This window comes from Lepus europaeus, chromosome 9, assembly GCF_033115175.1.
Source record: "Lepus europaeus isolate LE1 chromosome 9, mLepTim1.pri, whole genome shotgun sequence".
NCBI classification, from domain to species: Eukaryota; Metazoa; Chordata; class Mammalia; order Lagomorpha; family Leporidae; genus Lepus; species Lepus europaeus.
In genome coordinates, this window is record NC_084835.1 from 26,440,298 (window position 1) to 26,456,876 (window position 16,579).

The 16,579-nt window shown below is 66.6% G+C and overlaps 2 protein-coding genes across 4 annotated transcripts in view; one reads left to right on the plus strand and one right to left on the minus strand.

Annotated features, from left to right (window-relative positions):
* STAB1 (stabilin 1) overlaps positions 1 to 7,629 on the plus strand; it is a 25,265-nt gene extending 17,636 nt beyond the window's left edge. Inside the window, exons 38-69 of the mRNA XM_062201037.1 lie at positions 99 to 294; positions 375 to 470; positions 562 to 607; positions 712 to 788; positions 983 to 1,108; positions 1,308 to 1,381; positions 1,466 to 1,540; positions 1,742 to 1,864; positions 2,166 to 2,213; positions 2,373 to 2,450; positions 2,539 to 2,685; positions 2,862 to 3,002; positions 3,083 to 3,142; positions 3,423 to 3,599; positions 3,680 to 3,766; positions 3,869 to 4,018; positions 4,109 to 4,165; positions 4,254 to 4,452; positions 4,699 to 4,848; positions 4,937 to 5,041; positions 5,158 to 5,265; positions 5,356 to 5,549; positions 5,636 to 5,780; positions 5,860 to 5,993; positions 6,083 to 6,236; positions 6,309 to 6,418; positions 6,496 to 6,615; positions 6,697 to 6,846; positions 6,929 to 7,033; positions 7,106 to 7,252; positions 7,335 to 7,448; positions 7,535 to 7,629. Coding sequence (XP_062057021.1) covers positions 99 to 294; positions 375 to 470; positions 562 to 607; positions 712 to 788; positions 983 to 1,108; positions 1,308 to 1,381; positions 1,466 to 1,540; positions 1,742 to 1,864; positions 2,166 to 2,213; positions 2,373 to 2,450; positions 2,539 to 2,685; positions 2,862 to 3,002; positions 3,083 to 3,142; positions 3,423 to 3,599; positions 3,680 to 3,766; positions 3,869 to 4,018; positions 4,109 to 4,165; positions 4,254 to 4,452; positions 4,699 to 4,848; positions 4,937 to 5,041; positions 5,158 to 5,265; positions 5,356 to 5,549; positions 5,636 to 5,780; positions 5,860 to 5,993; positions 6,083 to 6,236; positions 6,309 to 6,418; positions 6,496 to 6,615; positions 6,697 to 6,846; positions 6,929 to 7,033; positions 7,106 to 7,252; positions 7,335 to 7,448; positions 7,535 to 7,591 — 3,750 coding nt within the window. The 3' untranslated portion in view covers positions 7,592 to 7,629. The remainder of the gene's footprint in view (positions 1 to 98; positions 295 to 374; positions 471 to 561; positions 608 to 711; positions 789 to 982; positions 1,109 to 1,307; positions 1,382 to 1,465; positions 1,541 to 1,741; positions 1,865 to 2,165; positions 2,214 to 2,372; positions 2,451 to 2,538; positions 2,686 to 2,861; positions 3,003 to 3,082; positions 3,143 to 3,422; positions 3,600 to 3,679; positions 3,767 to 3,868; positions 4,019 to 4,108; positions 4,166 to 4,253; positions 4,453 to 4,698; positions 4,849 to 4,936; positions 5,042 to 5,157; positions 5,266 to 5,355; positions 5,550 to 5,635; positions 5,781 to 5,859; positions 5,994 to 6,082; positions 6,237 to 6,308; positions 6,419 to 6,495; positions 6,616 to 6,696; positions 6,847 to 6,928; positions 7,034 to 7,105; positions 7,253 to 7,334; positions 7,449 to 7,534) is intronic.
* On the minus strand, positions 7,605 to 16,239 carry NT5DC2 (5'-nucleotidase domain containing 2). 3 transcript variants are annotated; one of them, XM_062201040.1, is made up of 15 exons: positions 15,939 to 16,239; positions 15,669 to 15,835; positions 11,328 to 11,512; positions 11,118 to 11,192; positions 10,856 to 10,911; positions 10,680 to 10,773; positions 10,450 to 10,578; positions 10,310 to 10,370; positions 10,109 to 10,211; positions 9,897 to 9,998; positions 9,623 to 9,704; positions 8,414 to 8,500; positions 8,195 to 8,335; positions 8,051 to 8,115; positions 7,605 to 7,973 (listed from the first exon to the last, which is right to left on the minus strand). In XM_062201040.1, the coding sequence occupies exons 1-15, from the start codon at positions 15,998 to 16,000 to the stop codon at positions 7,712 to 7,714; spliced, it is 1,671 nt and encodes a 556-aa protein (XP_062057024.1). In that variant the 5' UTR covers positions 16,001 to 16,239; the 3' UTR covers positions 7,605 to 7,711. The 3 variants fall into 3 exon arrangements, with proteins under 3 accessions (XP_062057024.1, XP_062057025.1, XP_062057022.1); XM_062201041.1 differs by lacking the exons at positions 15,669 to 15,835; positions 15,939 to 16,239 and adding exons at positions 12,693 to 12,780; positions 12,872 to 12,889; XM_062201038.1 differs by lacking the exons at positions 15,669 to 15,835; positions 15,939 to 16,239 and adding an exon at positions 14,575 to 14,806.
* Positions 16,240 to 16,579: the final 340 nt, after the last annotated feature.

The window sequence follows — 16,579 nt, forward strand, 5'->3', positions numbered from 1 at the left end:
CAGTTCCCGGCTGCTTTGCGGCCCCGAGGTGACCGCTTCCCCCACCCCTGACCTTGACCTCCGTCCTGACTCTGTCCTGGCCTCTGCCTGCCTCCCAGGTGCCCGACTGCTGCCCTGGCTACTTCGGCACGCTGTGCGAGCCATGCCCCGGGGGCCAGGGTGGCGTGTGCTCGGGCCACGGGCAGTGTCAGGACCGGCTGCTGGGCGACGGGCAGTGCCGCTGCCAGGAAGGCTTCCACGGGACGGCCTGTGAGATGTGCGAGCTGGGCCGCTACGGGCCCAACTGCACTGGAGGTGAGGCCGGGAGGTGGGCAGCCGGGGGAGGGGAGCAGGCTGGAGCCCCGGCTAACTCCTTCCTCCTGTCCCTCCCCCAGTGTGCGACTGTGCCCACGGGCTGTGCCAGGAGGGGCTTCAAGGTGACGGCAGCTGTGTCTGTAACGTGGGCTGGCAGGGCCCCCGCTGTGAGCAGAGTGAGTGGGTCCCGAGGCGGGGAGGGGGAAGCGATCACACAGGGGAGGAGGTTCCTGGCTCCAAGTGACCAGCGCCTTCTCCCGCCTCCAGAAATCACCCACTCTGAATGTCCCAAGGAGTGTGACCCCAATGCCAAGTGAGTGATCCCATCTGCGGGGGCAGGTGGGCAAGGGCGGAGGGGCTGGGGCTGGCATGGGGGCCGGGCTAAGCTGCCTCCGCCCCCACCCTGACTGCCCCCAGCTGCGTCCGGGACCCGGCTGGAGCCCCCGCCTGCGTCTGTGCCGCAGGATACTCGGGCAACGGCACCTTCTGCTCAGGTGCGGCCATGCACACAGCTGGGCCCCTCCCTGAAGTGGGGGGGCTGTCCCCACAGACACCCCTCGCCTCCTCTATGTCTCATCCATTGCTGCCCCACCTCCGGTCCCACCCTCTTATGTTCTCCTTCCTGTCATCCCCTCTTCCCTGTACCACCCTGCCCCCTGCTGGCCCTTCTGGGACCACCTACTCCTAGAGGTGGACCCCTGTGCCCACGGCCATGGGGGCTGCTCCCCCCACGCCAACTGCACCAAGGTGGCACCTGGGCAGCGGGCATGCACCTGTCACGATGGCTACACGGGCGACGGCGAGCTTTGCCAGGGTGAGGCTGGGACCCCAAACCTGGGTGCCGGGGGTGGGGGCTGGAGGTGGGATGGCAGTGATCTGGGGCAGGCAGCAAGGACGGAGGGGCACAGAGGTGGGGACTGGGGGTGCCGAGAGGGGAGCGGTCGAGTGAAGATACGGATAGGTGCACGAGGGGCCGTCAGGGGCCACCCCTCATCCCGGGGTCTCTCCCACAGAGGTTAACGGCTGTCTGGTCCACCACGGGGGCTGCCACGCTCACGCCGAGTGCATCCCCACCGGCCCTCAGCAGGTCGGTGTCGCAGGCAGGTCTGGTGGCGGCATAGCCCTTTTGTCCCTGGCTCCCAGCAGCCACACTTACCGGGATTTGGAACAGGTCTCCTGCAGCTGCCGTGAGGGTTACAGTGGGGACGGCATCCGTGCCTGTGAGCTCCTGGACCCGTGCTCCCAGGTGAGGACCCTCGTCCCACCCCATTTCACAGGAGAGGTGCCTGAGGCGGGAGCCCCCTTCAGCTCCCACCGCTGCCCCATGTCTGGCTGATGGGCTGGAAACAGGGCTGTGGAGGTTGGGCAGGGTTCTTCCTGGTCTCTCTGTGTGGCTGGTTGGTGTCCTAGAAGCCACTGATAGCCCTCTCTCCTGTCCCTGCCCCAGCGCAATGGAGGCTGCAGCCCTTACGCTGTGTGCAAAAGCACAGAGGATGGCCAGAGGACATGCACCTGCGACGCCATCCACACCGTGGGTGATGGCTTCACCTGCCGCGCCCAAGTCGGCCTGGTAATGATGTCCAAGCCTGACCCCCGGCCTGGTCTGGGCTATGCCCCACGGGCCTGACCTCTGATCTCGGCGAAGATCCCAGATCTGATCCTGGCCCTGACCGTGACCCTCCTCCCCGAGTATTGGGCCTGATCTAGCTAGGACCCCTGGCACCAGTCCAGACCTCAGCTCAGACTTCCCCCCACCCGGCTTTCCTCTCCTCATCTCTGCCTTGGCCAGACCTTGGGCTGCAGGTGCTGGGACAGGCACCAGGCCCTGAAGGGGGGCTGCTCAAAATCTGAGCTGATCCTCGCTCCCCCAGGAGCTCCTTCGGGACAGGCATGCCTCGTTCTTCAGCCTCCACCTCCTGGTAAGTGACCACCCCTCTCTGGGCCTCCACCTTCCATTCCCTTAAGTGGGTTGGCTGGTCTGGTCTCTGAGAATCTAGTCCTTTGCCTGGGAGAAACATGGGAGCCCCAAGCCGGTCCCGGGCGGCTCCTCTTCCACTCACACTGTTGGCCCTGTCCAGGAACACAAGGAACTCAAAGGTGCTGGGCCTTTCACCATCTTCGTGCCTCACGCGGATCTAGTGGCCAACCTGTCGCAGGTTTGCAGCCCAGGTGGCGAGGCTGGGGAGGGCTGGGCACCCTGGGGGCAGCACTCTGGCCCCCATGACACTCGTGACTCCCCCGCAGAATGAGCTGGACCGGATTCGCGCACATAGCCAGCTCGTGTTCCGCTACCACGTGGTCGGCTGTCGGCAGCTGCAGAGCCAGGAGCTGTTGGACCAAGGCTATGCCACGGCGCTCTCGGGACACCCACTGCGCTTCAATGAGAGGGAGGTGAGCCCCACCTCCTCCCCACCTGTGCCCCTGCACACCTAGAGACCCTCTGCCCTCTCCCCAGCCAGGGGAAGAAGAGGAGCCCAGTCCCAGCCCCACCCCATCCACAATGTGCACGTGCCCCCCCCTTCCTTGGGCCCCGCCCATGCCCGGGTCCCGCCCTCCCGCCCTACCAGGGCAGCCTATACGTGAACGACTTCGCGCGCGTGGTGAGCAGTGACCAGCAGGCGGTGAACGGCATCCTGCACTTCATTGACCGTGTTCTGCTGCCGCCAGAGGTGCTGCACTGGGAGCCTGGCACCGCCCCGGACCCGAAGGTAGGACCTGCGCTCGCTTGGGCCAGGGGGCGGGGCTCCTGCCTTCCCGCCAAACGCCACTCAAGGGTACCTTTCTCCAGAGCAACGTCACTGACGCGGCCGAGAGCTTCGGCTACAAGACCTTCAGCCGCCTTGTGAGGGTACTGCTCCCGCCTGTGGGCCTGTCCGAGTGTGAGTGTGTGTGCATGGGCCACCCCACATCTGGGCACGCGGGGGTGCTGCGTGCCTGTGCACCTGACAGGTGTGCCCGTGAGCAGCCCTCCCCCGCCTCTGCAGTTTCAGTTCCCTTTGATCAGCTGCAGCCGGGACGCAGTAAATGCAACATCCCAGAAAATCGTTGCTAAGTTGCACTGCAGCCGCTCAGCCCGTGTCTGCTGCCTGTGGCCCTGCCCCAGCCTCTGCTCCTGTTCTCCCCCTCAGCTGGCCGGCCTCCTGCCCCTGCTCCGAGCCGCGTCCCACAGGCCCCTCACGATGCTGTGGCCCACAGACGCTGCCCTCAGAGCCCTGCCCCCTGACCGCCAGGCCTGGCTGTACCACGAGGACCACCGTGACAAACTGGCCGCCATTTTACGGGGTCACGTGATCCGCAACGTGGAGGTGGGTGCATCGCAGCCCTGGGCCCCTGCTGCCTGCCCTCTGCCTGCTTGCCCGGCTCCAGTCGTTGCCTCTCTCTTCAGGCCTTGGCAGCTGACTTGCCCAACCTGGGCCCGCTTCGAACCATGCATGGGAACCCCATCTCCTTCTCCTGCAGCAAAACCCGACCCGTGAGTCTGGGGAGACGGCTTGGATGAGGGAGGCAGGGCGCTCTGGCTTTGGGAGTTGCCATGTCCCTGTGAGCCCCGTGTACCACGTCCCTTCCCCTGCAGGGCGAGCTCATGGTGGGTGAGGACGAGGCCCGCATTGTGCAGCGGCACCTGCCCTTTGAGGGGGGCCTGGCCTATGGTATAGACCAGCTGCTGGAACCCCCTGGCCTTGGTGCGCGCTGTGACCGCTTTGAGACCCGGCCACTGAGAATGGTGAGGGAGGCCCTAGGAGGGTGGGCAGAGGCCGAGCCCCCCTGCCCTGTCCATGCACCTGACTAGCTGTGTTGGCCTCCGTGCTTCCAGAAGATCTGCAGCATCTGTGGGCTGGAGCCCCCCTGCCCTCGAGGCTCACAGGAACAGGTAAGGGGCTGGGGCTGAGTGGGGGCTGGCCTGGGGCCAAGGCCCCGCCGCGCTGAGACTGTCTGTGGCCCGACTCGTCCTGGCCCAGGGCAGCCCTGAGGCCTGCTGGCGCTACTACAAGTACTGGACCACACCTCCACTGCGCTCCCTGGCACTACACACCTCTTTGTTGCCGCCCAGACTGTGGGGCCAGCCCCACAGTCTGGGCAGGGGCTGCCACCGCAACTGTGTCACCACCGCCTGGATCCCCAGCTGCTGCCCTGGTCACTATGGCAGCGAGTGCCAAGGTGGGCGTCCTGAGGCCGCAGACACTGCCCGAGCCCCCCAGCCCCCAATCAGCCCAGGCTCTTGTCCTTAGAAAGTGTACGGGGTGCTGGGGAGGTCTGGGTAGTGAGCTTTGTCTAGAAGGCTGCTTGAAGCAGTGGGGGGGGGGGAGCGATGGGGGCCTGGAGGGGTCCAGCTGCCCTAGGGTGTGGGGCATTGATGGGGCAGTTCTGAAGAGAGCCCCCGGCCCCCTCTTACCCACCCCCTAGCTTGCCCTGGTGGCCCTAGCAGCCCCTGTAGCGACCATGGTGTGTGCCTGGATGGCATGAACGGCAGCGGGCGGTGTATGTGCCGATCGGGGTTTGCGGGGACGGCCTGCGAGCTCTGCGCGCCCGGTGCCTTCGGAGCCCATTGCCAAGGTGGGCCACCCCTGCCTTCCACCGCTTTCCCCTCCCCGTTCCCTCGGCCCATGAGCTGACCCTCAGCTCTGGCCTGACCCTCCCACAGCCTGCCGCTGCACCCCCCACGGCCGCTGTGACGAGGGCCTTGGGGGCTCTGGCTTCTGCTTCTGTGAGGAAGGCTGGACTGGGCCACGCTGCGAGGTGCAGCTGGGTGAGTGGCTTCGGCATTTGCTTGTACACCAGCCCCTGCCCAACCTCACGCGCAGGACGAGGGTGGGTGGAGGCCGAAGGGCAGCCCCTGATCTGTTCACGTTCCCTGCCGGACAGAGCTGCGGCCCGTGTGCACCCCACCCTGCGCACCCCAGGCCACATGCCGTGCGGGCAACAGCTGTGAGTGCGGCCTGGGCTATGAGGGGGACGGCCGTGTGTGCACAGGTAAGCAGGTGGCTGCGGGCAGGCAGACGGCGGGGGAGGGTCCCCTTCCCCCCACGTTACCTGGCCCACCCACTCCCTCTTGGTCCCCAGCGGTGGACCTGTGCCAGGACAGGCATGGCGGCTGCAGCCAGCACGCCAGCTGCAGCCAGGTGGGCACAGCAGTCACCTGCACCTGCCTGCCCGACTACGAGGGTGACGGCTGGAGCTGCCGGCCCCGAAACCCCTGTGCAGACGGCCGCGGCGGGGGGTGCAGTGAGCACGCCGACTGCGTGTACACGGGCCCGGTGAGTGGGGCAGGCCGAGCAGTCGGGGCGGTGGGTGGGTGGGGAGCACAGATAGTCTGTGGAGGACACACACCACTCTTCCCCAGAACACACGGCGCTGTGAGTGCCACGCAGGCTACGTGGGCGACGGGCTGCAGTGCCTGGCGGAACTGGAGCCCCCCGTGGACCGCTGCCTGGGCCAGCCACCACCCTGCCACGTGGAGGCCACGTGCACCGACCTGCACTTCCAGGGTGCGCTGCCCCCCTGCTCCCAGCACCCTGCTTCATGGCTCGGTGCCGGGAGCTGACCCCCTACCCTTGCTTCCTGCAGAGCAACGGGCTGGCGTCTTCCATCTCCAAGCCCCGCGCGGCCCTTATGGCCTGACCTTCCCGGAGGCCGAGGCTGCGTGCGAGGCCCAGGGCGCAGTCCTGGCCTCCCTCCCTCAGCTTTCTGCTGCCCAGCAGGTACGTGTGGCCCCAGCACTGCAGCCACACTGTGACCGAGGCCCCTGGAGCCGGCCCTGGGTCTCAGCATGCTCTCCTGCCCCCTCCAGCTGGGCTTCCGCCTGTGCTTCGTGGGCTGGGTGGCCAACGGCTCCACTGCCCACCCTGCGGCCGACTGCGGTGACGGTCCGGTGGGCCTGGTCAGCCTGGGTCCCCGGCAGAACCTCTCGGAGCGCTGGGATGCCTACTGCTACCGCGCACAAGGTGCGTGCGCCCCGCCCGCCCTGCTCCTCGGCTCTCCAGAGCCACCCACCCACCGAGCTGCCTCTCCTGCAGATGTGGCCTGCCGCTGCCGCGACGGCTTCGTGGGCGACGGGATCGACACATGCAACGGGAAGCTCCTCGATGTCCTGGCTGCCACGGCCAACTTCTCCACCTTCTATGGGGTGTGTGGGGCAGGGCTTGGGTGGCTGGGGCCCCCGGGGAGGGAGCCTGCCCCAGCCCTGAACGGCTGCCCTCCCAGATGCTGCTGGCCTATGCTAACGCCACCCAGCGGGGTCTCGACTTCCTGAGCTTCCTGCAAGAGGAGCTCCCCTACAAGACACTCTTTGTGCCCGTCAACGAGGGCTTCGTGGACAACATGGTAAGCAGCAGGGGCGAGGGGCGTGGGCTGTGGCCTGAGGCGCCGGGCCGGGCCTGGGCCCCACGCTATGTCTGCCCACAGACACTGAGCGGGCCCGACCTGGAGCTGCACGCCTCCAACACCACCTTCCTGAGCGCCAACGCCAGCTGGGGCACCTTGCTCCGCGCGCACTCGGGCCTCAGCCTCCTCGTTAGTGCCGGAGGGCCCGGTAACAGCTCCAGCGCTGCTACGGTGAGTGTGGCCACGGCCCCCCCCCGTACTGCCGGCTTGGGCCCTCACTGACCTGCCTGTCCTCCCTGTGCTCTACCTGCAGGCCCCCGGGGCAGTTGTGGTTAGCCGTGTCCTGGTGTGGGACATGCTAGCTGCCAACGGCATCATCCACACTCTGGCCAGCCCCCTGCTGGCACCGCCCCAGGCTGTGAGTTGGAGACAGTGGGGGGAGGGGTGCGGGGACGGCCCTGCCAGTCCTTGACACGAGGCTTACTTGCAGCGGGCCGTACTGGCGCCCCGGGCCTCTCCCGTGGCAGCAGGTGTGGGAGCCGTGGTAGTGGCTGGAACGCTGCTGGGCCTGGTTGCCGGAGCCCTCTATATCCGTGCCTGTGGCAAACCCGCAGGCTTTGGCTTCTCCACCTTCCAGGTAGGGGCGGTGGCAGCGGGGGGCTAGGGACCTCCAGCCCCCACCTTGCGGCCCGCAGTGCTCACCTCTCTGCTGCTGCCAGGCGGAAGATGATGCTAACGACGACTTCTCCCCGTGGCAACAAGCGCCCAGCCCAACCCTGGTCTCTGTCCCCAACCCAGTGTTCGGCAGCCATGATGCCTTCTGCGAGCCCCTTGTGAGTACGGGGGATGGGGCTCGGGTGCGGCCGCGGCTCCCCCCCCCCCCCCCAGGCCTGGCCACAAAGGGCATTCCTCTCCCCAGGACTCACTCCTGGACGACGACTTCCCCGACACGCAGAGGATCCTCGCCGTCGAGTGACGGACTGTGCAGAACCGGACGCACCAAGCCGGAAGGAGACGGCTTTTATTGCTTGTCGGGACGGAGGCCAGAGGCAGGGCAGGAGGGGCGGGGGGCCGGCCCCGGACAATAAAGGTGCCTTCAGCGGATGTGGGCCATGTCGCCGAGGAAGGGTGTCTTCATGCAGCCCGTGCACAGCTGGTCCATCCAGAGCGGGGCCTCGTGCTGCAGCGGCGTGCGGCGCGGGTAGAAGGTGAAGTCCACGCGGTAGTTGAGCAGGCAGCTGAGCGAGGCCATGTAGAGGTCGGAGAAGCGCACGAGGCGCCGGGAGAAGTAGGTGGGGTTGTGGAAGGTGCGGAAGATACTCCCAAACTGGGCGTTGAACAGGGCCTTGGTGACGCACCTAGGGAGGGAGCGGGGCTGCTGGAGGGGCGGGCTCAGGAGGGGCGGGGGCCCTGCCCCCGGGCCCACCTTTCTCACCTCAGCTCTTGCCGCTCCTTCATCCAGGTAGCCAGCACCTGCCGGGACTCGGCGTCCTGATAGGTCTGGGGGAGACATGGTGTGGGGGGTTTGCACCAGGAGGCGGGACCCCCGCCCCCCGCCCCGGGCGGGCTGCCCTGGCACCTGCATGCGCTCCAGCAGCCCCGTGAGCGCCTGCTGCCAGGTCAGCGAGTGCATGTACTGCTCCGTGTTGATGATGCGGATCTCGCGCTCCAGCTCGGGGATGATGGCGCCCGTGCGCCAGCCGTGCCGCAGCATGAGGTCCTGTGGGGCAGCGGGGCGGGAAGGCTCAGCACCGGCAGGGAGCACACCGCCCCCCCGCCCCCTGCCCAGCCCCCTCACCGCCAGGTCACTGTAGAGGTGATCTCCGAAGTAGAGTACCCGGGGGCCACGCCACTCGGTCAGGCGCAGGAAGTCGAACAAGTTTCCCTGGGGAGAGAGGGGGACCATGTACGCCGGGCTCTGGCCCCCCGCCGGATGCCGGCTGACCTTTCCCGTGGCCCTGCTGTCTGCTCCCTCCTGGGAAGGGGGGACTGCCTGGCGCAGGGAGTTCTCCAGCGGCTGGCGTGGCTACCCCATGCCTTGAGGCCTCCTGGTGGCCTCACTCCCACACCCTCAGCTAGGGACTGAGTCCCTGTTTGTGAGAAACCAACCCGAGGGCAGGCCCCGGGCCCTCCAGTCCTGGCTGGCCGCCCCAGCTCAGCCCCTAGAGACCCAGAGGGCCGAGCGCTGAGGTCGCGGGGAGGCCCCCTATTGCTCCTGCTCCCAAGCTACACAATGACGGAGACGCTCAGCTGGGCCTACCCAATGGGGACAGCCGTAGAGCAGAGAGGCCAGGCAAGGGACAACCCAGCAAGGCCCAGCTCCCAGGGCAGAGGGAGGTGGGACACGGGGCTGAGAGGCTGGGGGGCAGGCGGCTGTACCCCCTGGACCAAGGGAGAGGCCCTCAAGGGGCAGGAGGTGCAAAGGCGGTAGAGGGGGACTTGGGCGGACCAAGCAGGATCCCCCACCCGCAGTGGGGGCATAAAGCTGTCCACTTCCCACACTGGTGTGTGACCCTCCCCGGCCTCACCCTTGGAGGACAAGGAACACGGCTGGGCCTGCACGTGAAGGCTGCAGAGCTGGGGACAGCACTGGCGAGCCAGGCCTGCACTCAGGCCTCCGGAACCCCCACTCCTCATCAGCCCAGCTCAGCAGGGACTTAGGCATTCCAGCCAGGCCTAAATACCTTCATCACCGCCTGCACACGGGCACGCAATCCACCAGCCAGACAGGAAGAGGGAGTCTCCCCAGAGCCCTGAGAGCCGTCCCCAGTGGCCCAGCTCAGAGGCCCCAGCCACGCCTTCGGGCACTGGCTGACTAAGGGGTTTGCAGCCCAGGCCCACATCAGACAAGCGAGGCCGAGGGAGACCGGCGACTGGGTCTGCTGGCCCTTACTACTACCGAGATGGGGAGCTGCAGTCCACCCCCAGGCAGCTCACGTTGGAGGCCAACCTTTGGACACAGCCAGGGCCTGGCCCCGCCCCGCCCCGCCACCCCCAAGGCCCTCACCTGGCGGTAGATCTTGCCCTTCTCCAGGCGGGTGATGCGGTCCCACTGCAGGGAGCCCTTCTCGTCGAGTTTTCTGAAAGGCCTGCGGGACAGTGCGGCACTCCAGCCAGGTCCCCCTGCTCTGCTCCGTCAAGGCCCACCTGCCCACGCAGCCACCCGCAGACAGGCGGAGGGAATCCTCACCCCACACTGGGGCAGTGAGCAAAGGCCAAGCCCACCTCCCGGGTCAGTGCCACCCTCAGGGTGCGCTGCCCCTGCCCCGCCCCGCCCGTACTTGCGCCGGTCAGTGAAGAAGCTGGGCTTGTCCGCCTGGACGATGACCACGTCAAAGAGCTGGCGCCAGTCGGGACCCACCATGTGCCTCATCCCCTTGTCCCTGTGCAGAGGTGGGCAGGGGGATGGGCTTCACAGGCGCCGGGGGCCTGCCCAGCCTCCAGGGCCCAGGCCCGGGCCCTGCCCCTCCGGCCTCAGCGGGGCTGGACTCACACGAAGCTGAAGGGACTGTTGGTGATGAGGAACAGCTGTTTCCCGTGGGCCACGAGGCGGCTCAGGACGGCGAACGTCTCGTCCCCTCTCAGGATGTACTTCTCTAATGGGGGGGGGGGGGGCATGTGTGTGAGGGCCGGCCCTACCCCCTGCCCGTTGCCCCTTGCCCACGCAGGCCCCAGGGGTCCCCTCTCCACTTACCCATGTCCTGCTCGATCCACTGGTACATGAGGCCCTTCACGTGCACATCGCGAATGGCATCCTGGGGGCAGCAGGGGACGGTGAAGATGGGGCCGGACCGCACCTGCCCAAGTGTGCAGGGGCAGCCCCAGCGTCCTCACCGTCACGTCCTTGTACAGGTGCGCTTGGTCAAACTCCAGGCCGTGGCCCAGGAAGTAGTCCACCACGCACGACAGCAGGGCCATCTCCGGCAGTGAGAAGATGTCCATGAACTGCTTGATGGAGGGGCCCTGGGGAGGGAGGGGCCGCCATCTCAGCCACCTGCCCCGGCCCCCGGCCCCGGAGACCGAGGGCTCTGCCTGTCCCGGGACATGGGCAGGGAGGGGAGTACCTTGCCGTAGAAGCCGCTCATCTGGTACAGGGGGATGTGCTGGGTGCCCCCGTACAGGTCGATCACCTCCTCGTCTGGCACGGGCTGGAGGCCCCTGGGAGGGGCACGGACACCATCAGTCCCAAGGGGTCCCGAGCCCAGGGCAAGGGCAGGGACAGGGTGGAGTGGGCGCTGACCTGTAGGCTGTCCCCAGCTGCACGTAATGGAAGGCGTCAATCTTCATCAGGAGGCTCTGGAGGACAGGGGATTAGGGCTCGTTCTGCTGCTCCTCCTGGGCCGGCTATTCCAGGCCCATGCCAAGCCGGAAGGACCCAGGGAGTCGCATTCATGCCAGGAGGAAGCCACAGCTTGAGGCCAGGTGTGTGCACCCATCAGGAGGCGCCCCTCGGCCAGGCAGGAGGAGCCGGGGGGGGGGGGTTTCAGCACCCAGCCGCTCACCTTCTGAATGTCGTAGTGCAGGCCACGGATGGCAAAGCTGGGGTCATAGTCATATTTCCGAATCCCCTCTGGGTACTGTTCAAAGAAAGGGGGCCGGACCTAAGCCAGCGCCACCACAGGCCCTGCTGCTGGCAGCCTCAGGGGACAGATCCAGCAGGCTGAGCAGCCCTGGGCTGAGGCCATGCCGGGCCCCTGCCTGGCCAGCCTCACCTTGTACTGTTCGATCAGGATGTCGCGGGCGGCACTGAAGATCTCGGGGTGCAGCGCGTCCGCGTACTGGGCCAGCGTGTAGTCATAGTCGAAGCCGTAGACCTCGACGTCACGCAGGCTGATCTCATTGTTGGCATAGATGGCTGCGGGGTTCAGGAGGCTGCAGACCTCAGGGGGCAGGAGGTCTAGAGGGAGGACAGGCAAGGAGGCAATGCGTGGGGGATGATGGTCACGGCGCTGTGGCAGTGCCCGGTCCTGTAAGCTTCACAAAGCAACTCCGGGCCCAACGCTGCAGTGGTCAAACAGGCTGAGACAAGTCACCTGCCCAGGCTCACAGAGCTGCCGAGGGGCCTCGCCTGCCGCCCCCCTAGACGTGCTGCGCCTCAGGCAGGCACTCTGCCCTCACCGTCCGGCCCCAGGACAGCTGCTCTGTGCACACTGCGGTGTGCATTGCCCCCTTGCTCAAAACCTGACCAGGAGTGCTGCGGCCTGGCTCCTGAACAACTCCTGCGCCTCCCAGCCTCCTTGGGGGCGGCTACGAGGGACGAGGGTTCAGACCTCGAGGGTACTGGCTCCGTCCCGGCCAGCCCAGGGGGCTGAGGCTTTCTTCAAGGTGCCCGCTGCCTTTCGCCCTTGCCTCGGGCTGGGGCCGGTCCCCAGCACCCCACTCAAGAGGCTGCGGGCTCTGAGCACCTGCCACAGTCCACAGGGCAAGTCCCCTCTAATCGGATTTCAGCTGCCCGCCAGTGCCACATAATGACATTCTCTGGCTCTGGCCAGGGAACATTGCTAATTACGACAAGCAAGACGTGTGATGTCGCGTTCTGGGCCTGTTGCTCAGGCTGCTCCCTTCTGGGGATATGGTCACCCCTGACAGCTCCTAAACGGCTGCAGTTGGCTCCAAGGCCCTCGCAGGGAGGCTGGGCAGAGCACTGGCGGAGTGGGCGCCAGGGCCCTGGGCTCAGCCGCCTTGGTTTCCCCATGTGGACAATGGGGGAGGTGGATGGGGAAAAGGCATACGATGGGAAGGGCATGGGCTGTGCCTTTAGGATTGCACCTCAGATCTTGGGGCTCTGTTTCCTTGCCTCTAAAAGGGGGAAAAGACTGGAACCAAGCCATTTGGGGCAGCCTTCCTGTTCTGCGCCCCTACACACACACACAGGATTACGTGGGGAACACACCCACTGAGCTCCAGAGGCAGAGCCCACGATGGCAGGCGAGCAGCCAGGACCAGGTGCACAGGGTACTGCTTCCCAGGGCCTCAGTCCTGACGGCAAAGCAGAAGCCCTGGCCCCACAGCAGGCCAAGCAGCTGCCCCGCTCCCAGGCCCACAGCACTGGAACACAAGGCTCCGCCCCCACCTACTTTGCTGGAGCGCAGGCTGTGGGTGTGGGAACAGGTGTGGCTGGTTCCTCTGGCGGGCCCAGGACAGCAGAGTGGCTGCTCTGCAGATCTGTGGGTGCGGACAGGACACGCTCGGCCTGGCTGATGGGGGCCACAGCCCACTGCCGCCCTGCAGGTGCCCTTTGGACACTGGGCCTCACCATGGTGCCCACTCTGACTCTGGGTGTCTTGAGGGAGCCCTCGAGGGTGGGCAGCAGCCCCTGGCCAGCACATAGCTCTCAAACCAGGAGTGAGTTCCCAGAGGCCCAGCAGTGGGAAACAAAGCAGGACGGGGAAGCCATCCACGGGCCTGGCCTCTTGACCTCATTTCTGGACAGAGAAGACCACGGCTCCCTCTCCCCTCCACGAGGCTGTGGGGCGCGCAGAATCTGCAGGGATGTGTCCTCACCAACACTAGCCTGCCTGCCTGGTTTCCTGGCCGCAGCGTCCAGTCCAGCCCCTACGCTCCTCTCTCCCAGTCAAGCTTCCAAGTCCCAGTTCCGGGGCCCCCATGGAAGCCCGTACGGTCAATCCTCACTCCAAACTCGGAGGCAGGCACACTTATTTCTCCATGGTCCAGAGACCCAAGGAGGTCTCCCAGCAGTGGGCAATGGAGCACCTGCCCTAAAAACTGCTCCTCCACCTGCTGACGGCACCACCTGAAGGCCAGGCTGGTGGGGGGGTGTCTCAGTCCTGCCCCTCTGCTCTCAGGACAGGATGGAGTCTGTCCTGAGCCTAGGCTCCCCAGTAAAACCTTAGCAACTCCCCCCCACCGCTCCCCACACCCCAGCCAGGTGGGAAGGGCCAGGGCCCAGAGCCATGGAGTTGGCCCACTCCGGGGCTCACCATGGCATCCTGGTGGATACGAGCTTGCCCCTTGCACCCTTGGGAGTTCAGTGAGGGGCACTGAAGGCCAATGTCTCTAGACCCCCGAGCCCAGACTCCCACGCCCCAGGGCAGAGCTCCCAGGCCACTCAGCCTTTCCAGGCCCAAAGCAAAGACATCTCCTTACCAGCACACACCTGCCCCTGCAAGTTAACAAATTCAACCCCAAAGGCTTCAGAAGCCACTCTGCCGTCACCTGCTCAGGGACGAGCGGGGGGCCACCCTCCACTTCCAGGCCTCTGCAGCACGAGTGGAAGCCCCTGTCCGGTCGGCTGGAACCTTCCAGACCCGGCCACTTTGTCTTAACAGACAATACCCTCCGGAAGCTCCCCTGGCCCTCCTTACCGGGTTCTTCCCGAGTCACCGCCACAACCCACAACCCCGTGACAATAGCGGCCCCAGTAGGGTTTGTGCCTGAGGACACCGAGCTCCCAAAAGGGCAAGGCTCATGGAGGGCCAGGGCCTAGCCCGCACCCGCCCGGGCGGTGGACATCGACCCCTTTGGCCAGGGGGGCTGAGAGGCCCACGGGGGAGGTGAAGCGCCCTGTGCAGCCCTTCGGATCCCCGGGAGTGCGAGGCTTGCTCTTGGTTTTCCAACGCCTTCGCTCCGGACTGGGAGCGCGCCGGGAGCCCACTCCGGCCAGCGCCGCGCAGGCTTTGTCCTCCGCACTCCCACCCTGACTGCGGCGGCCGGAGAACAAGGGGCTGGGAGAGTTTCCGCGCGGCCAGACCCCGCTCTCCGGCGGCGGCTCCAGCTGCCCAGCTCCCGCAGACCTAGTCCGGGCACAAACCTCCCGCTCGCCCCCGGGCGTCGGGGCGCTGGGTGGAGACTCGGGAAGCCCCCGAGGCCCCCGGGACGAGCCACCGGCGCCTCTCCCGAAAAGAACCCCGGCTCTCGGGCTCTAGCGGACCAACCGGGCACTTCCTCCCAGAAGCGGCGCCCAGCCCGTCGGCCGCACGGACCGCGGGGCTCACCCACCGTGCACCAGCCGCCGCATGTCCTGGTAACGAGCCCACAGGTGTGCGCTCAGCTCGGCGCCGCCGGCGGGCGTCGGGGTGGGCGCGGAGCGCGGAGCGCCGGGGCATTGGGCGCCGGGGCCCGGCGGGCCGCAGCCCGGGCAGGACGGCGAGGACGAGGCGGCGCGCGGCCCGCCCTGGCCTCCGCACAGCAGCCAGCGCCGAGCGGCCGCCCGCAGCCCTGCACCCGCCATGGCCCCCGGCCGCCCGCGCCGCCCTCGGCCCGCCGGCCAGCCCGCGGCCCTCCGACTGCGCGCCCGCCACGGTGGCCGCGTGCTCCTCACGGCGGCCGGCCAATGGGCTAGGGGCGCCGAAGCCGGCCGTCCAATGGGAGTGGCGCTCGGCCCCGGGGGGCGGGAGGCCCCGGGAGGGGCGGGGCGGGGAGGGCTCCGGGCCCCCTCCCCCTGGTGCCCGGCGCGGCCGGGGACTCTGCGCCCCCCCTTCGCTCGTCACGGCGGCGATGGCCGCTCCTTCTGCCCCCGGCGCTGGAAGTCGGAGGGCGCATGGGCTGCAGTCCCCGCGAGGCTCCGGACGGACGAGCGTGACGGGTCAACGCGGTCCCCCGGGGTCTTCCGCCTCCGCCTGCAGTCCCCGCATTCTGCCCAGGGTCCTGTGGGACGGTGCAGCCCCCCGACTGCCCGCACGCCGGGACCCAGGCCGCGCCACTCACTCACCTGGAGAAAAAAGAGCTCTACCCGTGCGCTCCGGGCGCCGGCGGGCTGAGACCACGCCCGTGGGGGCAGCCTCTCCTCTGCCCCGCGGTGCCTACCGTGGGCCCGGGGCCCCTGCGACCGCTTGGACCCGACGGCGGCAAATGGCCGCCTACTTCTTGGCTTCCAGGGGCAGGACCTCTCTGGAGCTGCCGCCTCCCCTTCTGCCATACTTTCCAACCGAAGCCCTCTTTCCTGCTAGAATCCCGCTCACCTGCCTCTCACCGCGACTCTGAGCATGCGGAGAGGCCCACCCGGCCCCCTTAAGCCCTGCGCGTGCCGAGCGAGCCAGCTGGACACAAGCCCTTTGCGGGGGGGTGCCCTCGCTGAGCTTAGGGGTGCATACATGTCCAGTGCTCCGCGACACCTCGGCTGAGGACCTTCCGTGCCCGCCCTTGGGCCAGATGCTGGCGAGGCTGGAGGCCAAAGGGTGGGCCCTCGTGAGCTGGCCATACGTGAACCTGTTCCGGGGCCACCATGAGAAATGAGAGCGGGTGCCCAGGTGCAATCCACCTGCAGGAGAAGGGGTCCAGTTAACGAACAAAGCAGAAAGCCGGCTCGCTGTGCCCAGGGTCTCAGCTCAGCCCCCACGCCACCCCCGACCCCGCCACCTCACCTGTCCTCCTGCCCCGGCTGCACTCCGTCGTCTCCGGTTTGTTTTCCATGGTTTGTGTCCATATCACCAAGCCCTTTGACCGGGGCTAGGCTTTCATTAGTTTCTCCTTTCTCAAAGCTGTTCCCACCACTTGCTTTTTCAGCCCCCTCCCGGGGGGGTGGGGGAGGTGAGGTGACTATCTCTGGATAGGCTCAGTGAAACAGCATGGATAATATGGCAAGGGTCGGGTCTGGAGTCAGAGCGCTCTTCTGTCTAGCACGTGTGGGAATTCGACCATCCAAGATCCGCATGTAAAATGCCATGATATTTCATACCACCTATGCCTATCATCCCGCATAGCTTACATCCCCCCGATTACTTACAGTACCTAAAACAATGTAAGCGCTATGGAAAGAGTTCTTATACTGTATTGTTTAGGGATCACTGACAAGGAAAAAGTCTGTCCGTGTTCAGTAGATTTTTTTTTTTTAATGTGGAATATTTTCCAGCCTCAGGTTTGAGTCCATGGATGTGGAACCCATGGATATTGAGATCTGACTACCTATGTGAGGGCCAGGGCCCAGTAAATCACTGTCATCATGGTAATTGACATTAGGTATAGCTAATGTTAGTTGAGCAGCTAGTATATTCTGGGCGTGCGT